The sequence below is a fragment of the Typopeltis vanoorti genome, chromosome 17 (genome assembly GCF_054136105.1).
Source record: "Typopeltis vanoorti isolate ZY-2024b chromosome 17, IOZ_Tvanoo_1.0, whole genome shotgun sequence".
NCBI classification, from domain to species: Eukaryota; Metazoa; Arthropoda; class Arachnida; order Uropygi; family Thelyphonidae; genus Typopeltis; species Typopeltis vanoorti.
Window position 1 is genome coordinate 26,938,236 of NC_143565.1, and position 24,240 is coordinate 26,962,475.

Sequence of the window (24,240 nt, forward strand, 5' to 3'; positions counted from 1 at the left end):
ACGTTGAAAGACACTATCGAACTGTTCATAAAAACTATGAAGATTATCCACAGGGCACTGCCTTAAGAAAAGCAAAAGGTACATCAAATGAAGACACTACTGACAGCACAAAAAAAATATTTTTGTCAGGTACAATACAGAAGCAAAGGCTGCTACAATTGTGTCATTCAAAGTTGCTGAAACTTTAATTAAACGTAATAAGCCGTTTCAAGATGGAGAATTATGGAATGAAGCCTTCAAAGCTGGTGAAATATTATTTCAAAATTTTAAGAATAAATCAGAAATAATAACTGCTATTAATAATATATCATTATCACGAAACACAATCATGCATAGAGCAGAAGAAACCAGCCTGAACCTTGAAGAGATTCTGCATGAAAACATAAACAAGTGCAATTTTTTGTCACTACAGTCTGACAAATCTATTGATTACGCTGGTACTGCACAATTATGTATTTTTATTTGAATGGTTTTTGAGAATATATTGGCCACAAGAATTATTAACCATTATTCCAATTCAAGGATGAACAAGAGGTCAAGATATCTATGATTTATTTAAGAATTACATTGTACATACAAGTTTTCCAATTCATAAGTTAGTGTCAATAACTACAGACGGAGCACCTGCAATGGTAAGTAATAAAATCGGTTTCATCACTCTTTGTAAAAACGATGAAGATATACCAAGTTTTGTGGACTATCATTGCATCATCCATCAGCAGGCCTTGTGTTCAAAAGTACTGAAATTTAATCATGTTATGAATGTTGCTTTCAAAATTGTTAATTCAATAAGATCAAATAGCTTGCTGCATTGTCAATTTCGAGCTTTGCTAAAAGAATGCGAGTGAGCATAGTGAATTATTGTTACATACTGACGTAAGATGGTTAAGCCGTGCCACATTTTTAGCAAGATTCAGAGAACTTCTTCACAAATACATTCGTTTTCGAAAATAAGATGATTCAACATTCAGAATTAAATGATAAAGAATGGCTACTTGACCTTGCCTTTTTCTGCGACATTACAGAAAAACTAAATAACCTAAACTTAGAATTACAAGGAAAAAATAAAACAATCATTGATATGATAAGCTATTTAAAATCATTCAAGGAAAAATTAAACATGCTTGAAATACAATTAAAGCAGTGCAAATTGAAACATTTTAAAAATTTGGCCGACCAGTCAAGGGATATACAAAACATTACCTTTAATAAACACGCTGAAAGCATAAGACTTAATGAACGAATTTGAGGCAAGATTTGTAGAAATCAGCAAGCTCTATGATATCGAGCTAACTGATTTCGCTACTTTTATCATATCCCTTGAAACAATGAAAATATTAATGTTGAGAATACAGCTTCAAAATTAAATGAATTTCGACACAAATAGAATAGATTTGGAAGAAGAAATTATAAATATGAAATGCAATATCCACCTCGAAACAATTGCTTCAAATAATAGTTTTTGGAAGTTGATCCACAAAAGTAAACATCCAAATATTTGGAGAATCATTGCTTATTTTAACGCATTTTTCAGATCAACTTATTTGTGCAAATCGGCATTCCCATGTATGAATGTTATTAAGACAAAGCATAGATCACAGCTAAGTGATCATCTGGAAAAATGCTTACGAATTTCTTTAAGTTTGTACGATCCAGATTATGATCACTTAGCTACATCTATGCAATGTCAGGTATCGCCCAATTAAATTAAAATATTCAATTTTGTTTGCATAATTTTATTTCGTTTTTTGTATTTTTTATTGTTATTTTTTTCATAAAGTTATGAACAATAAATTCTTTTTTTTTTTTGTTATATTTATTGCCTTATAAACTTTTAAACATCTCAAAAATATTCCACAATTTTCAATCACATGTATAGTAATAAATAGTGAAAATAGAGATTTTCACTAGGTAAGTAGCCCCCAACGTCTAAAAGTTTGGCCGCCCGTGATATAGATCATGTTATCAAACCATCTTTCTCACCTCCTCCAATTCTAACTGCTGACTTACACCTCAAATATAGACTGTATTGCTTGATATAATGTCCTATTTACACCATGTAATTATAGCATTTTGAAGATCTTTTCTCTTGATAACCTTTCACATGCCTTTTCCAGATCTATGAAACTTAAATGCAGATCCTTGTTATATTCCCATGAGTTGTTCTCCACTATTTGCCCTAAAGTGAAAATCTGATCCTGACAATCTCTATTCAGCCTAAATCTAGCTTCCCTTCCACTATTTTTCTTAGCTATTTCTCAAGTATACTTGCATAATTCTGTGAAATGTATGCATTCCTGAGGCAGCTGGAATTTGGTTTGAAAGTGTGCCAAAAATGCTATGAGAGCAAAGAATGTGTACCTCAGGTTGCAAGATTGAAGCAGTAGTGGTTGGAACTGAATACGATTGAAAATGTGTGATGTAATGCCAGATAGGACTGAGAGGGAGATTAAATGTGACACGATTGAGAGAGAGAGAGAGAGAGAGAGAGAGAGAGAGTAAGTGTTGAACAAAATAATTGCATGACTGATGTAAAGAATGAAGAGTTGGCTGCAATGAGGGAGATAGCTTGGTTGTGAGGAGTGATGGACAATGGAAAGCAGGAGCTGGAGCAAATGTAGAAATGTCCAGCGAGTGGATCAGCTGATAACAGAAAGAAAAAAGTGCGAGATAAGAGAAATGAGGGCTTGACCAAGAGAGAGAAAGAAAAATCAAGAAGCAAATGTTGTACAGCAATTCAATCATAAAAGGTGTGATTGACAAGGGTTTAACAAAATAGTTCTTTCTAGGTGCAAATATTAATGATGTTGGTGAGGCTATTAGAGCACAAAAGGGTAGGTGAAAGAAATTATCATAGCAACTGGAACAAATTTTAAAAAGGAGAAGTATGGCATGAGAGAGGATATGAAAGAATTACTGGAAGTAGCAAAAGAAAGAATGAGAGAGTTAAGATAGTGAGTCTGTTGCCATGGTATGACAGAGTAAAGCTGAGAAGGAGGGCCACAATAGCGAATGACTTGATGCACAGGTTATGCAGGAAGAGCAGTATGGTGGATGTATGGAGCAAGTTTGATGGGCAAAAGGACTTATACAAGAAGGATGGTTTGCATCTGAATGGATATGGCGTTCGGAGACTGGAAAAAGTGCTGTTGAATGAAGTGAAAGTGGATGTGCAGAATCAGGGAAACTAGAGCTTTGGGAGTGGGAGATCACATTTCAGGCTAACCAAGTTGTTAAAACATGATCCCCGTTAATAAACCAATTTTGTCCCTTGTAGAGCATAGCTTGTCTGTCCACCCATTTACAAATTTCTTTAAAATCTTCACTACTACCACCACACCAGTGATACTGATGGGTCCATAATTAGACATACTGGTTTTTGCACCACTCTACTATGGAATTATGATACATTCTTTCCATTCCTGTGGTATCTTCTCTGAGCTGAGACCGAAGTTATACAAACATGTCAAAGTCCTACCCCAATTTGGCTGAATATGCCTTTAGCATACATGCTGATACTCCATCTGTCCCTATTGCCAAATTCCTATCCAGGCTGTGCAACAGTTCTAAAATCTCATTCTCCTTTATTTCCTCATCCAATGTAGTTGTAGCACTGTACATTATGTTACATAAAAAAATTGATTATATACACACACAAGGCATGCAAAAAACATTACATACAATATAACATGAAAACAGTGAGGGTTAATCTTACCTGTACAGATGGCCCACCATGAAGCTTCTAAAATCTTATAAAACAGTGGCGATAGTTTACCATTTTTTGAAAATTTCTTGTCTTTAAAATGCTAAAATCCAAATAAACAGCTAGTTTAGAAATTTATAATATATATAAAAGATTTCTATCTAGTAATACTAATATGAATTAATATTTCTGAATGGAAATGTAAGTGTACTGGATTAAATGGATACCTCACAATAAGTCCTTCAAGAAACCAATTGGAACTTATTAACCAGAAAAATTTTTTTCTCTCTTCTGCCAATTAAAAGCAGTACTAGCAACCACTGAATTTTCTTTTCAGCAATAAAATGAAACAGAAATTGTGTTAACCAATTATATTATCTTGTACTAAATACATGTTATCCCATAAAGTAATGGGGCAAGTAAATGACGAGAGAGAGAGAGAGAGAGAGAGAGGGAGGGAGGCACACACAAAAAAAAACATTACATACAATATAACAGTGTAAACAGTTAAGGCTAATCCTACCTGTACATTACTAGGTGTACAGATGCACTTGTCCCAGAGAAGGTTGTACTAAGAAAGAAGTGGAGGAATTTTTCAAAGCATTAGAAAAAGCAGCTGACAACGAAAAAGAAAAAGTTGGTCCTTGAAGATCTAAACAGAAGAGTAGGAAATGATTACCAGCCATATAAGAATGTTTTGGGAAAATTTAAAGAAAACAGCACAGCTAATAATAATGGTAAGTAACCTGCTACATTTCTGCTCAGGACATGGAATAGTTATTACTAACACCCTGTTCCAACATAAAAATGTGCACAAATTCACATGGAGAGAGATGCAAGGAATGAGAAAGTCTCATTGACTATGTTATTGCTGATAGTGATGTTTTCTCCCTGGTGCAGGACACTAGAGTGTACAGAGGATTTGAAATTGGAAGTGATCACCATTTAGTCTTGAGCAGGACAAAATTGAATTTCATATTGAAAAGAAGAACATGTAAGAAAGTTCTCAAATGAACCAAAGTTGAACTGTAGACTCAAATGCACAAACATTATTCAAGAAAAACTAAAAGAGTTTGAAAACAAGAACCAAACCTTGGAGATTTAGTGGCAAATCTTGAAAACATCGACTGATTCAGTGCCAGACAGGTATGCAGCGAGGTAATCTGCAAGGATAGAAAAATCAGAACTCCATGGTGGACCCAGGAGGCAGTCAAGGAAAAGAAGTAAACATATCGAATGTTTTTGATAAGTCAGTCAGCTTGTGCTCTTAAGGAATATATAGAAAAATGGAAGAAAGCAAAGCATTGTGCAAAATTTGCTAAACAAAAGTCATGGAAAAGAAAGACTATTAAGAACATAAGAAAATAAATATCAGGAAAGTGATAAAATATTCTGGAGGCTATTGAAAAGCTCAGAAATAGAGCTAAGAGTACTATAAAAAAATTAGAAATGATAAAGACATGAAAACTGAGGAAAAAGATATTCTACCTATAATTACTTTTAAAGATTGCTAAATGAAACAAGCAGTGACAGCATAGTGGTAGGAAACACTCAACAAGAATGCGATCTGGAACATATCTGTATTTGAAGTAGAAATAGCTATCATAAATCTTAAATGTGGGAAGGAAGCTGGAGGAGATGATATTCGACCAGAAATGATCATATATGGAGATCTAAAAGTTGTACAGTGACTATGGCTGCACTGCATAATTCAGAAAGCCTGGTCAGAGGGTTGAGTTCAAGCTGATTGGAATTCAATGCTCACAGTACCCATATATAAAAAAGAGAATAAAGCTGAATGTGAGAATTACAGATGATATTCTCTACTGAGTGTTACTGGTAAGATTTATGCAAGTATTCTTGAGAAACGGCTAATAAAAATTGTGGAGGATAAGCTTGGAGAGGAACAAGTTGGGTTTAGGCAAAACAGAAGTTGTCAGGATCAGATTTTCATTTACAACAATAGTTGAGAAATTTTGGGAATATAACAAGAATCTGTATTTAACTTTTGTAAATCTGAAAATGGCATATGACAAGGTGCCAGGAGGAAAGCTGTTCAAAACACTCCAGTTATATGGTATAAATGGGAAATTATATTAGCAATACACAGTCTATTTGAGTTGTAAATCAGCAGTTAGCACTGAAGGATGTACCTGGGTTGCACTACTTACCTGGGTAAGTAGTGCAACTAAGTAGTGTAGGTAGTGGCCAATCCCTTAATGCATAACAGTATACATATTCACAAGGAAATGTGTTTTGCATTATGGGAGATACTGGGATAGGAGTGTTGATAGCTTGCTCCACTGCTACGAGTTGCCCTGGTGTTGCACTACTTACCCAGGTAAGATAGTACAACACTATATTCAGTCCTAAAGATATTTTCAGGCACAAACTTTGTTTGCTCTCACTGGGAGCAAGGATTAAACTAAATTTATTATAATGCTGTTAAATTTTTACTCCTTCCTTAATTGTTTTAAGTGTTTTTTTTTTTACTTTTTATTGAATATCCCTATTACTTGACAAACTCTCGCGCTTGCTTTCACCCTTTTCGTTCTATGGCCACTACTTAAATTGCTCACGTGTGCAAAACTTCGTTGACAAAGAAATTGCCCCCGGATAGAGCCAAATTTCTTTGATACAAATCTGGAATTAACTCCGTGTCAGAATCTGAAAAATTTGTTTGTTAAAGCTGCACCATCCAAATTCTTAGACAAGAGAATCTTCCTTGTCAGGGAATTCACCAGAATGACACACTATTCGATAATCAAGCAATTAAAATTCCCAATTACAAAAGTCTCATATTTTTAATCTTAATGCAGTCATAGTTATCCCCAAATTTTAACTCTCACTGGTTCTATTTTTATGAGTGGTGCATTGAGTTCACAGATCAGGCAATTTGTTAGGTAAGAAAAAGAAAGGTTTATTCGTTGCTCTAATATGATATACAATTATTAAGATCACTTAACAAAACTGAATCTCTCCTACAAATTGAAAGTTGATTGACCCGATGTAACCTTAATACTCCTAGTCTTAAACATTGATGCAATATCTACAATTTAGTTAAACCTCTAACATCATCCTATTCAACTAACATTCTTGAACAAGCATTTCTCTTATTCTAGATTCAAGAACTATCAGGCTATAACATACTTTAGCAATTCAATACTACACTGTACATGAATTCTTACTCAGAGATAAGACAATCTACTAGTTGATTAGATACTAAAGTCCTGTTTCATTTTTGTAAGTCTAATCACTGGGCATATCCACACATTATTGCACATTAACTGTTTCTTGCATACAAAGGAATTGAAAAGTTTCTACATTACCGAGCATCAGGATCTATCTTGCTTTTTCTCTCTATCTTCCGAAAAAATTCACATGGCTTGTTACCTTCTCTTACGGTTGGCTGTCTTCAAGTAGGACAAACTAGTGATTACGATCACTAATCACCTTTTCTGATGTGGGTGAAGCTGTTCTGCCAGGTTCAGTCCACGTGGTTCTGCATGTTGATCGGTTTGTGCTGGTTTTTCCGCTGTACTGATGACTATGCCCACACTGGATCGTTATCTGGCCGCATAGCTACCACTGGACAGTTCTTTTCGACCGTTCTCACACCTTTTCCTGGAATGACTGGAACAGGAATTCCAAAGAAAAGAAAAAGCCCAAAGTTGGCGTCGCCAAGCTCTATATATTCTTGCTGAGCTGTTCTCCTTACTACGTCACTCTTTTCCGGTCAGCACCCAAAAAAATCTTGCACAAGGTACTATTCTCTCCTTGTTGCGTTCTCCACGCGCGCAACTTGGACCTTGCGTACGTGACTGCCTGGGGTCATTTCTTTAAGTCTATTATCTCGTATACTTAGATACAACTTTTTCATGTTAACATAACTTTCACTAAATTTCAACTCTTATCAGTTTTACAAGGACACTTAGCATTATATTACATAAGAGAATTTACAATTAAATTACTATTTCGTTATTTCTTATCAACCATTTCACTCATATCTATATACAAGCATTTTCTCTGGAAATGTTTTGTACCTGTTAAATCTGAATGAAATATTTTACAATATAATAAACCTTTTCATTCAAGATTTAACAATGCCATGCATTATGGGATACTAAGGCAAGTGATGTGAAGTCATTAGCCTCTATATGAGTTGCCCTATCCTGATTATATTTCAGGTGCAAACTTTGTTTACACTTGGATAAAGGATTAAATCAAGTATTTAATTTCTTGGTATCTTTAACTTATAGTATGACCAAGTGAGGAAAAAACTTCCAACAACTCTCTAATCCAGAGTATTTTAATAATAAGGTGCGACACCTTTCGGCAACTCTTATATGAAAATAAGAGTTCTGCATTACTTCAACCTTAGTATTACCTCTGTGTCTGGCTCCCACTGACCAAACAATTGTTCTTTGCCAGGATGGCAGGAAAAAGACCCAGAGGAAGACCAAGATGTAGTCAGATTGATACAGTAAAATGTGCCTTAGAAGAGAGAAATATCAGATCTGATAGTATTGGAATATTGACAGATAACAGGCTAATCTCAATAAAAATTGTTGATAGGAAGTTAGTTTGTAATCATGTAACTTTTCATGTAGTACTATCATAAGATCCTGTATACACCCCTGAGGGTATATGTCAGGAATTTGATGATGTACAAATATGTCTGTTATGCCTGTATGTTGAGATGAATAAAGGAAATGGCTACATCATGATATGGCAGCCAGCCTGGTTGGCTGAGTGGTTAGCATGTCTGCTCTCCAGCCAAGAGGGCATGGGTTTGAATCCTGCCATGGGTATGGATGTTTGTGATTGTCCTACAAACTTTGTGTGGAAAGGGAATATGCGACCCTACCACTTATTCTAGCAGAAGACATCATTGCCAAAACCATGCGAGGTATGGCAGTGACCATACTGTGTCTACAGTCATCAAATGTGGAAAAAAGAGCTGTGGTGAAGACATTAGAACAGTTTGTAATAGATCACATAGAGAAATAGGTTGACAGAGAATCTCTACTTTGCAATGAATAGCATGAGTTCACAAAGGGAAATGCATGATTGAACAACTTGCTCATATTTGATAATAAAGCTACTGTTGAGTTGCACATGGGAAATGGATACACCATGGAAGGCAGTTAAGTTGAAGGATATGGGATTAGATTATAAACTATTAGCATGGATAGATGTCCGACTGACATATCAAAAAGTGGTGTGTCATGATGCGAGTAAGATTTAAGGAGACTGATTTTTCTGTGTACCACAGATATCAGTCCTTAGTCCATTGTCATTCAATCCTTACATTAATGATAGTGGGAAGGATTTGACAGGGGACATATAGCTGTTTGTTGATGTTGCAAAGATAGGCAGGGTAATCAGGAATATATCTGATATCTAGTAAATGATTTGAACAGGATTCAAATTGTGGGCATGTGAAAATGGCTATCAGTTCAATGTTAGTAAATGTAAAGTTATGCACTTTGGTGTAATGAGATATCCAACATATTATATAAGCACCTCTGTAGTGCAACTTGAAGAACAATGTTACTGTGCTTTCAATTGGAAAAGAACCAAGTTCAATTTTGTTGTAACAAGAGGAATCTTTATGTGGGCTTTTTCAATTGAAGGCGGGTTAGTTGATTTCATATGGAGGTAGCAGGGTTTTTTCATCCATAAACTCAGGTTTTTCATTCCGTATACAGACAATGTATATCAGTGGTGGACAGTAGATGGCACTGTCAGTTGATGGTAGTGGTGTTGTGTATTTGAAGGTTTAAAAAAGAGAGAAGTCTTTCGTTCAAATAGTTATAATATACAATATTGTTCTTGAGAGATGTACCATAATCATTATACCTTCTTTTGCTCTTTTTTTTTACCTCACTGCAGATTTGTATATTGTTTTTTTCTTTTGTATCTTTTCATTTTTTTTTTTTTGTTTCTGTTACTATACATGTTAGCTTGGTTTAATTGTTTATCAAATTCTTCTTCGTATGCAATGCATCTCACATTCCATGTTGCAATATTCATTGTGTTCCTTTTTCAAATTTCATTTACCTTCTCCCAAATTGTGGTATTCTCCCTGATAATCCATCTGGTTTTTTTTGGATGAGACTTGAAAGTATATTGAATTTCCCCAGGGCAGGTTACCACCCTCTCGCTGGGTAAGTCCAGTGGTAAGGCTGCTACCTAATGCCTCTGGACAGGCAGATCTAACAGCATTCACTCTGTTAGGATGCTAAGGTTATGCCAGAAGAGGGGAAAAGAAGAAGACAGTAATATATTTTATAAAGAATTACATAATGCCACAGATTAAAACAAACAAAACTGACTATTTATTACTAGAAGGAGATTTAAATGCCAGAATAGGAAACAAAAAAAATATAAAAAGACTGCATGATTTTGTCATTTATAATAATATGAGAAAAATTAATTCAGTGTTTAAACACAAGGAAATACATAAAATATTATTACCCCAAGACCTCATAGAGTCAAAGACTCATCTGGGAGGTCCTTTTATTACACACATAGCTTATCATACCATGCCTTGAACACATTCAAACTCCTTGCAGACACCACACTCTCAGGCAAGGCATTCCAATCATTTACAACTCTGCACGAAAAAAACCTGCCTCTCACTCCCCTACTCATACCCTCTTTATACAGTTTCCAGGGATGACCTCTGGTTCTCCCACTATTTTCTATAGAACTTCTCCAGTATTGATCCTATAACAACCCCTTACCAACTTATAGTTGTATCATATCTCCCATCTTTCTCCTGTCTACCAAACTCTGCAAATTACATCTTCTCAATCTTTCCTCATACTTGACATTCCAGAGGTCAGAAACTATCTTAGTCAATTGCCTTTGGGCCCTTTCCAACATCTCTTCATCCTTCTGAAAACCAGGTGACCAAATCTGGGCACAATAGTCCATGTGTGGCATAATCAAAGCCTTATACAATGGAACAAGAATCTCCCTACTTCTACACGTCAGTGTCCTCTGCATCATTCCCAGAAGCCTTTGTGTTGTATTCACAATTTTGGCTATGTGTCACCTAAATTTCAGATCCTTATCCATTATCACCCCCAGATCTCTTATTTCCTCCACCTCCAACAATATATCCTCAAACAAATTCTGCATCCCATCTTTGTTTTCCAAATTTTAAAACCTTACATTTTGCAACATTGAACTCTCATCCCCATTTCTGTGCCCAATCACTCAATTTATTCAAGTCTTCTTGTAAGGCCACAAGATCTTCACTACCCTTCATGGTTCATCCCAACTTTGTATCATCTGCAAACAACTGAATATGTCCATCCAAATCTTCACCTATATTAATATACAAGTTAAATGGTAATGGCCCCAAAACAGACCCCTAAGGCACTCCACACTAGTGACTTTCCTTTTCCTGGAAATCGCTCCCCCATACACAACTTGTTGATACCTATCAGACAGCCAGTCTCCAATCCCATGCACTAATCTAATATCCAATCCCAGCTGCTCTATTTTGACTATCAATTTATCATGAGGTACTCTATCAAAAGTCTTTGCGAAATCTAAGTATATTACTGTATATCCTTCTCCTCTGTCCAAGGAAGCAGTCACTTTATGGTAATAAGTAAGTAGATTACTAAAACATGATCTCCCTTTAGCAAATCCATGCTGTCCATCAAAGATAATATCCTTGTTGTCAACCCAACTCTGGATCCTAGTTCTCACAAGCTTCTCTAACAACTTAACCACAACATCTGATATACACAGATAGGCCTATAGTTTGATGCTCGAGTTCGATCACCTCCTTTATGAAGTGGCACAATCTTGCCCTCCTTAGGGACTTGACCAAGTGCAAGACTCGTTAAAAAAATATCAAGACAGATGTCAACTCCCTGGCACATTCCTTCAGAATACGTGGCAATATATTATCGAGTCCCACAACCTTATTAACATCTAGTTTACTCAACTCTCCATACACCTCTTGCTCACTTACAGTCAGTCTCTCCTCCCTATAATTTACTGCTCTTAATCTCTCCATGAAATCACATTCACAAGATTGAATGTGATTTCATGAATTGCTCATTAAGTATTTCCACCACACATTCTGCAACAGCTGTCTTTATACCATTTTCTCCTATCAAAGTCATCCTTCCATAATCGTTCTTTCTTTTGCTGGCTACATATCGAATGAACTCTTTAGGATTCTTTTTGGCTTCATTAGCCAACTGCTGTTCATACCTCTCTTTAGCTACTCTCATCAACCAAGTCACCCTCCTTGCCTGGTCTTCGTAGACCTCATGGAATTGGTTATTTCCACTTCTCTTATGCTGCCTCCACAATGCCCACTTTCTCTGTATCGCATGCTTAATCTCTTTATTCATCCATCTCACACCTACCTTATTTAACCTTCTCACCCTTGGAATCTAGTAGATTCCAAGGGTGAGAAGGTTATCTAGTAGATGCAATGTCTAAACACTTAGACATTGCATCTACTAGATAGTTTTTGAAAGCCAAAATATACTTGGTCAGTCATAGGATGCAAATCAGAATTGACTACATTATCGCAAATTTTAAATTAGATGTGTTAATTTTATATGTAAGAGCATATGGAGGCTTTGAATTAAACTCTGATCATTACATGGTATCAGCAAAAATTCTATTTAAACCAAAGTAGCTAAAAATACATAAAATTGAAAATGCTTATCAACTGAGTTACAAAATTTCTTTGTTACAGGATCCCATGTTAGACAATATCAAAAATGCACTTTTTTGAAACAAAAGAAACAAATTCTCACAAAAGCAACAACAGAAAGCTTAGAAATAAAGTGTGAATGGATTAGGAAAAGAGGACTATGAGACTGTAACAAAGAAACAGAAAATATATTGCCAGCCTGGTTGGTCAAGTGGTTAGCATATCCACTCTCCAGCTAAAAGGCTGGAAGTTCAAATCCTGCTGTGGGTATGGATGTTTGCAATTGTTTGTGAAAATACTAGTGGTGGTAGTAGATGCTGTTGGTGTAGATGAAAGGTAGTTGTGGTTGGTGGAGATGAAGAGTTGTAGAGTATGTGCCCTCCCTCGATGACTCTTTGGACTCCCTGGAGTTGTTACATGATAATAATAACAAAAAAAGGGCAGTTGAAAATACTAGTGGTGGTAGATGCTGTTGGTGTAGATGAAAAGTAGTTTTGTCAGTGGAGATGAAGAATGGTAGAGTATGTGCTCTCCCTTGATGACTCTTTGGACTCCCTGGAGGTGTTACATAATAATAACAACAAAAAAGGACAGTTACTAGAAATCGCTAAATTCAAAAATAATAGAAACAGAAATAGAGTATAAAAGAAACAGTGCAATTGCAAAACGAAAAGTAAGGAAAAAACAGAGAGATGGAACCATTTCATAAAGAATTAGAAAAGGATATATTTAAGCCACAACCCAAAACCTATAAAGTAATAAAATACATGAATAAAGAAATAAAAGAAAAGATAAAAATACAAACAATAGATTTAGAAAAAGTGGTGACCCATTTCCAAAATCTCTGGACAGATGAGAACAATGAAATAAAATTTTATAAAACAAAGAATGACCTAACAGAAAATATCAGTGTTAGAACTGAAAAATACAATAAAGATGAAAAATAGAGAAACACCAAGGGAAGACAATATAAATATTGAACTACACAAAAATGCAAGTGAAAAATTTAATGAGACTTCTGAAATTTTTTAATATGGTTTGGATGTCTGAAAAAACTCTTGGAAAAAAGCACTGGTTATCCCGATCTATAAAAAAGGAAATAAAGAGATTGCAATAACAACTATAGGGGAATTAGTCTGCTAAATACAGGATATAAAATATATGCAAGAATATTAAAAGAGAAGCTAAACAGTATTGTAGAGGTCAAACTACTAGAACAAAATGGTTTCCAAAAAGGCAGATCCTGCATAAATTCAATATTTACTCTAAAATTATCAATAGGAAAGAGAAGAGAATTTCAAAAAGAAACACACATTGCCTTTATTGAGTATGAAAAAGCTTTTGACAAAATTAGTAGACAAAAATTGTTTCAAGTATTAACTGATTTAAATATATCAAACCAACTTTTACAATCCACTCATGAAATATAAACAGGAAATAAAATAGCAGTTAATTTAGAACACATCTCAGAATGGAAATATACCAAGAGGAATATAACAAGGATGTACCCCCTCATCTCTGCTTTTCAACATATACGAGGTGGTATCAAAAAGTTTCGAGACTAGTTTTGTAACATGCCAACAGATGGCAGAACAAGGCTGCATGCACAGTCACAGGGAGCACCGACCTTCATAAGTCAGTGTGCCAAAAGACAATCCTGTGTACATCAGCAGTTGTGCAACTATTGTTATTCTGACCATGTGTAAAGTTAGAACAAAGAGCAAACATGAAATTCTGCGTGAAACTTGGCATATCTGCCACAGAAATGTTTGACACGATTCAGTAAGTTTATGGCCATGCTGCAATGAGTCGTTCTAGGTGTTTTGAGTGGCATGCACACTTGCAAGAGTGGAAGAACATCACTGGAAGATGATGAGAGATCAGGAAGTTCTTCAACAAGCTCAACCCCCAAAAATATCGAAACCATTTATCAACTTGTGCGAGTTCTACTGCCAGGTTCTAAGGAGAACATTCAGCAAAAGTGACTGGATCTGTGGCACGCAAAAAAATACTGGATGCTCCATAACGACAATGCACCTTGTCACCTTTCAGTTTCTTGCCGGAAACAACATGATCTCATGTTGTTTTGGGTCCTGCAGACTTTGCCCTCTTCCTGTAGATGAAGTTCCAGCTCAAAGGTTACCATTTTCACACCATTGTGGAGATCCAGCGTGAATCACAGAAGGCACTTTACATGCTTTAAAAAGAAGGCTCCCAGGACACATTCCAAAAGTGGCAGGAATGCTGGAAGAGCTGTATTGCTATGCAACGGGACTATTTTGAAGGCGATAGTGTGCAAACGTACATAAATAAAGTAATTTATCGTAAAAAGAGCTAGTCTCGAAACTTTGATACCACCTCGTATATAAATAAAATTATAAAACAATTGGAAAACAGTACGAGGGTTGTTTGAAAAGTTTAGTAAATTTCCAATAGACAGCGACACAATTCGTTCGTTCATTCCTACCAGTGTTGGCACGTATCATCAAATTTTAGCCACGAGCGACAAGTAGTTCTCATTTGGAAAACATTTAAAATGACCACATTCTCATTTTTCATAAAAATGGACAAAAATGAGTTTCGTGCAGTGATAAAACACTTTTATTTGAAGAAGTGGACAGCCACACAGATCAAAGCCGAGTTACATGCAGTTCGTGGAGACACTGCACCAGCATTAAAGACTATTTGTTTTTGGATAAATCAGTTTAAATGTAGTTGTAAGTCCATCGAAGATGAAGCGTCCTCTGGACGCCTGACTGAGGTCACTACAAAGGAAATGATTGACAAAATCCATGGTATCATTATGGAAGACCACCGAGTGAAAGTGCATGAGATTGCAGGCATCTCAACTGAATGGGTGCATAATATCTTGCATGAAAAATTGAACATGAAAAAGCTGTGTGCACGACAAGTGCAGCAATTGTTGACTGTAGATCAAAAACGCATGTGAAAAGACATTTCAATGCAGTGTTTGGCAATGTTTAATCACAATTCGCAGGAATTTTTATATCAATTCCTGACTGTAGACGAAACTTGGATCCACCACTACACACCCGAGTCCAAGCAGCAGTCAAAACAGTGGACAATGCATGGTGAAAGACCACCAAAAAAAGTGAACACCATTTTGTTAGCTGGGACAGTGATGGCCACAGTTTTTTGGGATTCCCAAGGAATTATCATGGTAAACTATTTGGAAAAGGGTAAGGCAATAACAGGAGTCTATTATGCATCATTGTTGGACAGTTTAATAGAACTGAAGAAAAAATGACCAAGATTGGCACAAAAAAGTGCACTTTCATCAAGACAATGCACTGTCCCACACATTGGGTGTTGCAATGGCAAAATTGGGGTTCAAATTAGATCCATATTTATTTTATTCTCCAGACTTGGTCCCATATGACCTCTTGTTCCCAAACTTAAAAATTTGTCTCGGTGGGAAAAAAGTTTCTTTGAACGAGGATGTCATCAAGGCTGCCAGACTATTTTTCACAATTTGAAAAATCCTACCTTTTAGATGGAATGAAAAAATTGGAAACTTACTGAACCAAATGTGTAGAAAATGTTGAGAAATAAAGGTGATTTTTTCCAAAAAAAAACCTTTTTTTTTAACCAAACTTTTCAAACAACCCTTGTATAACCCATTTGGTAAAGAAATAACCCCACAAATGAAGATACCTACTATTTGCAGATGATCAAATAGTATTAGCTATATCAGAAGCTGATCATTAAAATCATTAAATGATATCTCAAAACAATATAATATGACAATATCTAAACAAAAATAATGGCATTCAAAGGAGAAACCCAATAAGTAAAATAGTGATAGATAATAAAATATTAGAACAAGTAAATACTTGGGATGTGATTTATCATACAAAGAAGACAAAGACACAATAAAATATCAAACTTTATCAAAGTAAATGGCATAATAAATAATATATTTAAGCCATCCATAATACAAAAACGCACTAGAATCAGACTACATAATATCTTGTCGAAACCAACTCCACTATATAAAAGCAAAACATGGACCATAAAAAGGAAAGATGGAAAACGAATTCAAACAGCAGAAATGAAATTTCTCAGAAAACCAGCTAGATATACCAAGTGGAATAAGGCAAAAGATGGAAGGAATACATCGAAAAACTTTATACAAAAAAATGAAAGACCAATGAAAATTGAATTAGAAGAGCAAAATGAAATCTCAACAGAAGAAAGAGGTCCTGAAATACTAAAGGGAGAAGTAGAAACAGCAATTAAGGAATTAAAAAGTGGAAAGATGGATGGAGTGGATGAAATACCTAGTGAAATCTTAAAACAACTGGAAGACAAAAGGTATATAACTGAAACATGGAAACTCTGCACCTCATTTACAAAACAAGAATGGCCTAAAGATTTCACAGAGAGTATTATAATAATTGAAAAGAAAAGCAATCCTACTAAGTGTAGTGACTACAGAATTATAAGCATACTCTCACATGCCTCTAAAGTACTGCTAAGAATATTAAATCAGCAATTATAATAGAGTGGAGTATTTGCTGGGGGAGGATGATCAGTTTGGATTTAGAAAAGACAGGAACTAGAAATGTAATTGGAGTAATGAGGATCATATGTGAAAGGAATATAGAAATAAATAAATTATATATATCTCGTTGACCTTGAAAAAGCGTTTGAATGGTGAAATGAGAAAAGCTGATGGAAGTGTTATGCAAAATATTATGCAAATTTCAGGTTAATAGCTGAATTATATATGAACTAGACTGCCATAATAAAGACAAAAGTAGGAAAAACTAAAAAATGTGTGATTGGCAAAGGTGTAAGACAGGGATGCTGCCTGTCACTGACGCTCTTCAATATAAGTTGCAATAAGGAAATACCCTTGAGTAGACATATTACTTACTATCATAATAACAGAATTAACTCGTTTAAATTATTCTTTATTTGTAGAATTTTTGCCTGAGTATCACAGGCATCATCAGTACAGGTACAAAGGCTAATTAAACAATAACTGACATTTATTTAAATTTTTAAATAAATTTCCTAAATTTATTTTTAAAAAAATTTTTTTTTCTCCGAATATATATGTGTATGTATACAATTACAAGTTAGGAAAGATTTTCTGATTTATAGAGTACTATCTCCCACAAGGGGGAAAGACAGACAATCTGATCGGTTTAGGTTAGGAGTGAAACAACATTTCACGTTTCTTTGTAAAGCCATTCCATTAGGAACTGACTTTTGTGAATGACTTTTGTCTTATTCCACTGAACTCTGTCTGGTGTTGATGGTATGCTCTACAAGTCCAGACTGTTCTGGTTCAAGGTAGTGGACGTACGACTTGTGTTCTTCTAACTGGATCAGAGCAGATCTTCCTGTTTGTCCGAAATATGATAACCCACACGAGCAGGGAATCTGGTAGACACCTGGATAGCTGAGATGTGGGAACTTGTCCTTTGGAGACATGAGGAATGTGGAGATTTTTCTGACGGGTCGAAAGGCCACACAAATATTTAGTTGTTTTAACACTTTAGTTATGTGTTCACTAATGGCTTGTACATAGGGGATAGATATACGCATGGGTTCTTCTGTATTTGAGGATGCTGGAGCAAGACTACTTAAAGCTCTTTTTATGAAGGAATTCTTATAATCATTGGATATGAAGGAGAAATTAATATATTGCAATTCTTTTTGTAATAGTTCTTCTGAAGAAGAAAAGGAGTGGGCTCTATGAACTAGTGTTTTTATGGTACCTGCCTTTTGACTGGGATGGTGATGTGATTAAGCATGGATGTACTGGCCTATGAGTTTCCTTCCTATAGACTGAATTGTGGGTTACCAACTGGTTGGTAAAGAATTAAGAGGTCTAGAAAGGTAACTACTTATTTACTTCTACTTCTAGGGTGAATTGGATCCTTGGATGAAGTATTTATTTTTGAGAGAAATTGTTGTAATTCTTCTGAAGTGCCCTTCCATATGGCAAAAATGTCGTCCACATATCTGAACCAAAGGTTAGGTCTGGGTGTAATGTCAAAGATACGTTGTTCAAAGTGTTCCATGAAGTAGTTGGCAATAGCAGGAGATACTGGATTACCCATTGCTGTTCCTTCGATTTGTTGGTATAACTGGTTTTTGAAGGAAAAATAACCAGACTTCATTACAAATTCAAATAATTTGACTGTCTGTAGGAAATTCTTGGTGTAGTAAATCAATGCTGTCTGCCAACAGAACATTTGTAAATAGCGAAACAACATCTAGACTAATCATAATATCCGAATCGTCTAGATGCAGATCGGAAATTTTATTTCTGAAATCCACAGAATTTTTTTTATATACATAGCAGATCTAATAATTGAAGTGAGTAAATTTCACAGAAATTTTGATATTTTTTTAAGTGAGACAACCTATATAGTCTACAACAGGTCTTAATGGAATTCCTGGCTTATGCACTTTTGGAAGACTATATAATCTTGGTGGGCACCCGAAGGAGCTCTTTAGTGTTCTTTTTATCAAATCCCATATTGATATTTTTTCTACAAGAGCATTAAGCCTTTTTATTTGACTACCAGTAGGATATGACGTGAGGGGCCTATAAGTTGAACAGTCACAGAGTAACAGTGACATTTCTCTCTCATATTCTCTTCTGTCTTGAATAACTACAGGCTTCCCCTTTGTCAGCTTTCTTAATAATTAGGTTCTTGTTATTTTTTAGTAATTTCAGTGCTTTTTGTTCAGTATACGATAGGTTCAGCCAAGGAGGCTTGGTGCTAAAAAGAATTTTTGCACACTCAAATCTTGTCCTGTTGGCTGTTTTTTTTTTTTTGGGGGGGGGGGGGGGTAAGGATTGAATACCTCTGTCTATGCTACGGAAACTATCTATTATGGGTACCTTATTCAGAGCAACGGCAAAATTATGACCTTTTGACAGAACAAAACTGTTCGCCGTCTGTTAACAGGCAGCCAGACACATTGATCACTACTCTATCCCTATCACTGACAATATTGCTAGATTTGGGGTGGCTCACCAGTGAATCAAACTTGCATTTTAATCTATCAGACAAAAGTCTGTTCCTAATGGAATGGCTTTACAAAGAAACATGTGAAACGTTACTTCACTCCCCTAACCTAAACAGATCAGATGGTCTACGTCTTCCCCCCCTTGTGGGAAATAGTACCTCTATAAATCAGCAAATCTTTCCTAACTTGTAAAAAATATACACACACACATATTGGGGGGGGGATTTTTTTTTTTTTTTTATATATATATACACACACAAATTCAAGAAATTTAACCTCAGCTACTTAGGTGGCGCTTTGTGAATACAGTTATTGTTTAATTAGCCTTTGTACCTGTATTGATGATGCCTGTGATACTCAGGCTAAAATTCTATGAATAAAGAATTATTTACGCGAGTTAATTCCGTTATTATAATAGTAAGTAAAAGCTCTTCAATATATGTGCTGAAGAAATGATAAAAGAATCATTTGATGAAGAGAAAAGAGGAATCGCTATTGGAGGAAGAACAATACAAAATATTAGATTCCCAGATCAAGCAATATTAAGCTAATACTGAAGATGAACTATAGCACCTAATGCAAAAATTTGAAAGTACATGCAAGAAATATGGTATGAAAATTAACACAAAGAAAACAAAAGTGACGAGTCTCCAGGAAACCAGGAAGTGTCAAGGTGATGATGAATGGAGAAAGTGAAACAATACAACTACTTTGGTAGTTGTATTGTTTCAAGAAAATGTGGCATGGAAATAAAAGAAAGAATTAAAAGAAAATATGCATTTATAGCAAGAAAAATTTTTTTTATTAATAAAATGAATAAAAATTTAAAGAAAAAGACTTAAGTGTTATATTTGGAGTATGACCTTATATGGGTCAGAAACATGGACAATTGGGAAGAAAGAAGCTAAAATGTTGGAGGTATTTGAAATGTGGTCATAGAGAAAAAGTGGATTGAAAAAAATCCCCAATGAAGAAGTATTACAAAGAGTTGAAGAAAGGAATTTACTAAAGACCATAAGAAAAAGAAAGCATAACTGAATAGGACATGCATTAAGAAGAGACAGCCGACTGGAAAGGATGATAGAAAAGAAATTGAAGGAAAGTGAACAAGAGGAAAGAGATGATGAATGATGCTTGATGATATAATGGGCACAAGAGGATATCAAGAAATTAAGGAAGTAGTAAGAGACAGGGGAAATTGGAGGAAGAGAATCTGCTGAGATATACCATTGGACCTGTCAAGAGACAGAACAATAATGATGATGATATAAAGTGGGACCATAATCCCTGAATATAAAACCAATTAATTACTACATAAGACAGTATAAACAAAAATGGATGGAACATTTAAATTGAATGGACAACACCAGACTACCACAAATATTATACAAATATAAAATAAATGGAAAAAAAACAATCAGAAGACCAAGAAAAAGATGACTGAGACCAGAACAGGCCACCTGGCCTAAAATCAATGTTAGGAAGAAGAGAAAGAGAGAAGGCAAGTTGTAGTGTGCCTTCCCATAATGAATCCTCAGACTCCTTGAAGGTGTCGCATAATAACAATACTATATTGGTAGGATTATACTAGAAGAAACTGATCAGCTAGGGATCTTGGAATATTAGGAGATAAGAAGATGAAGTTCAAGGACCAAATAGCAAAAACTGTAAATATAACTGAGGATAATTTAAATTAACCTCTGTATTGTATTTGCAAGGATAAGTCATTTTTGCCACTTTACAAAACCTTGATATGACCTCACTTGAACTACTGTATGCAGATCTTGTCTCCTGGTTTCCATACTGATGCTGATACAATAGAGAGATGATAATGGGATTGAGGAACATAGATTGAGAAATTGTAGACTGCAGACACTAACAGACAAGATAAAGGAGTAATATGACTGAGACTTGCAAACTTCTGAAAGGGTCATACAGGATACAAGTAGATGATATTTGCATTTTATGCAAGGTTGAGAGAGAGCATCACATAATTTGCTTATTACTCCAGTGAGTCCAAAGACTCATTGAGGGAGCGCACCCACTCCACAACTCTTCACCACCAACTACAACTAACCACAACTACGAAAATGCCATCTACTGCCAGCCACCACTTTTATTTCCATAGACAAACATCCATGCCAACAGCAGGATTCGAACTCGCAATCCTTTGGCAGGAGAGATATGCTAACTACTTGGCCAACCAGGCCGGCATTATATTCTTCTATTGCATCAGTTTTATGAGTGGTAGCTCAGCAGCATTAACTTCCATTCTTCTCTTCTGTTTGCTTTCCTCTTTATTTTGTATGTTTTTAGTCCAGTGCTTTGTTTTATTTGATCAAAGTATCTTTTCCTTGGTCTTCCTCTTTCTCCTTTGATTTTGCCTTCCATTATTCTTCTCGTCAGACTTTCATGTTGTAAGATATGTCCTATCCATCTGTCTCTTCTTAATGTCTTTATTGGTGTTCTGGGTTCATTTACTTCCTTAAGCACTTCGTTAGATATTTTGTCTGTCCATTTTATCTTTTACATTCGTCTCCAACACCACATTTCAAATGCCTCCAGTTTTCTAATATCTCCTGTTCCCATTGTCCATGTTTTGCTGCCATAAAGTGCTATACCTTATACATAAGTTTTTACCTTAGTTGTAGACTTAAGTTTCCTTTTAATACCTTCTCCATTTTATTGAATTGGTTTTTTGCTATTCCTGTTCTTATCTTTGTCTTTTGATCTTCCTTCCTCATTTATTGTACTCCCTAGGTATTTGTAATTCTTTACTTGTTTTACCTCTTTCCAAATGAATTTAATTTTCTTTATGATCTTCAGTTTCTTGCTTGGCAGTAGAATTTGTTTTTTCATCATTTGTTTTCATGTGGTATTTATTAAATATTTAATTTGTTGTTTCGATAACTTTTTTTAGTCTTCTTCTCCTGTTTGCTATGAATACAATATTATCTGCAAAATATTTCCTCTCCACCAATCTTTATGCCACTGCTTATTTTTTCATTAACTTCTCTGATGGCATTTTCAATATATATGTTGAAGAGCAAGGGTGATAATATTCACTCTTGTCTTACTCCACATCTAATATGTATGGTTTCTTCCTTATTTGTTCTTATGTATCCCATTTATCTTGCACACACGTTTGATCACTTTTCTATCATTAAAGAAAATGCGACTTTTCTTCATAATTGTTATTATTGACACCTCCAGGGAGTCTCAAGGCTCGCTGAGGGAAGACAATCACTCTATAGCTCTCCATCTCCACCACTCAATCCGCCAACTACTGCCCACCACCTCTACTAGTATTTTTCACTAGACAATCACAAACATCCATGCCCATTCAAACTCTCAGTTTGAATGGGCATGGATTTGAATCCATGCAGGATTCAAACTCTCAGCCTTTGGGCTGGAGAACGGATACACTAATCACTCTGCCAACCTGGTTATAATAATAACCATAATATTCCACATCTTCCAATTAACTTTGTCAAATGATTTCTAAATCCATAAAGCATATACAAGTTTTTTGGTTCAGCTCCATTCTTTTTTCGATTAGAGTTCTCAGGCTTAGTATTGCTTCTCTTGTTCCCTTTCCTTTCCCAAATCCATATTGGTTTTCCTGTAGTTGTGAATCTATTCTTTTATGTATTCAGTTTTGTATTATTTTTAATAGGATTTTGCTAATGTGTGTAATTAATGTGTTGGTTACATTGGAGTGTTTGCTTTCTTGGGAATTGGTATTATCAGGGATTTTGTGAAGCCTTCTGGGAGATCTCATTTTCATATATTTTAGCTATTAGTTTAGATATATCATCTTTTTGTTTCCTCATCCAGATTTTGAAGGATTTCACTTGGGATGTTATCAATTCCTGGGCTTTTCTTCTGGCTTAAGTCTTGAAATGGTTTTTCAAACTCTTCTTTTATTATTGATGATCCACTATTGTCTTCAACTTCTGTATCATTTTCTTCCTGTTCTCCTTGATACAGGTGTTCAAGATATTTTTTCCATTCTTGTAATATTTCTTCAGAATAAATAATTAGTTTACCATTCTCATCTATTAAGGCATTATTATGTGTGGCCTTTTTCAGTTTGTTACTAAGTTTTGTTATTTGGTTATAAGCCGTTTCTAGATTTCCTATATTAAACAGTTCTTCTGGCTTCTTATATTCTTCATGGAGATATTCTTTTACTTGCTTACATTTTCTTGTTATCAGATTTTTTAATTTCTTGTATTTGTGTGTTCTACGTTTTCTGAATTCTTGTATAGCCTCCTTTCCTCCATTAAATCTAATATTTCTTTAGTTATCCATGGTTTTCTTATATTTTGCTTTTCTCTTCCTAGTATTTTATTAGCTTTTAGGATATTATCTTTTATTTGATTCCACTTATCATTGTATTTTCCTGTGTTAGTTTTTTGGTGGTTTTCTGAAATTGTCTTTTGATGTTTTCATTTTTTAGTTTCAATATGTTGATCTCTGTTATTTTTTGAATTTCAGTTGTGTTTTCATTAATACAAGGTTGTGGTCACTATCAACATCTGCTCCTAGGAAGGCTTTACTAAATTTGACTTGGTTTTTAAAGCTTGCTTTACCATTATATAATCAATTTGGTATCTATTTGTGTCTCTAGGTGCCTTTCAGGTGTATCTTTTCTGTGTTTGAAATATTGTGTTTATGATTATTAGTTCATTCTATTTGCAGAAATCTACTAGATGTTGTCCTGTCGTTTCTCTGTCCTAAGCCAAATTTTCCTACAGTATTATCCTCCTTTCTTTCTCCTATGATTGTGTTGTCTCTTTGTTTGAATATGTTCATATATTTCAAC

The 24,240-nt window shown here is 35.0% G+C and overlaps 1 protein-coding gene across 1 annotated transcript in view; it reads right to left on the reverse strand.

Moving 5' to 3' along the window:
• LOC150097235 (sodium-independent sulfate anion transporter-like) overlaps window positions 1-24,240 on the reverse strand; it is a 217,815-nt gene that overhangs the window by 100,555 nt on the left and 93,020 nt on the right. Inside the window, exon 7 of the mRNA XM_090407626.1 lies at window positions 3,716-3,806. Within this exon, the coding sequence (XP_090263752.1) occupies window positions 3,716-3,806 (91 nt within the window). The remainder of the gene's footprint in view (window positions 1-3,715; window positions 3,807-24,240) is intronic.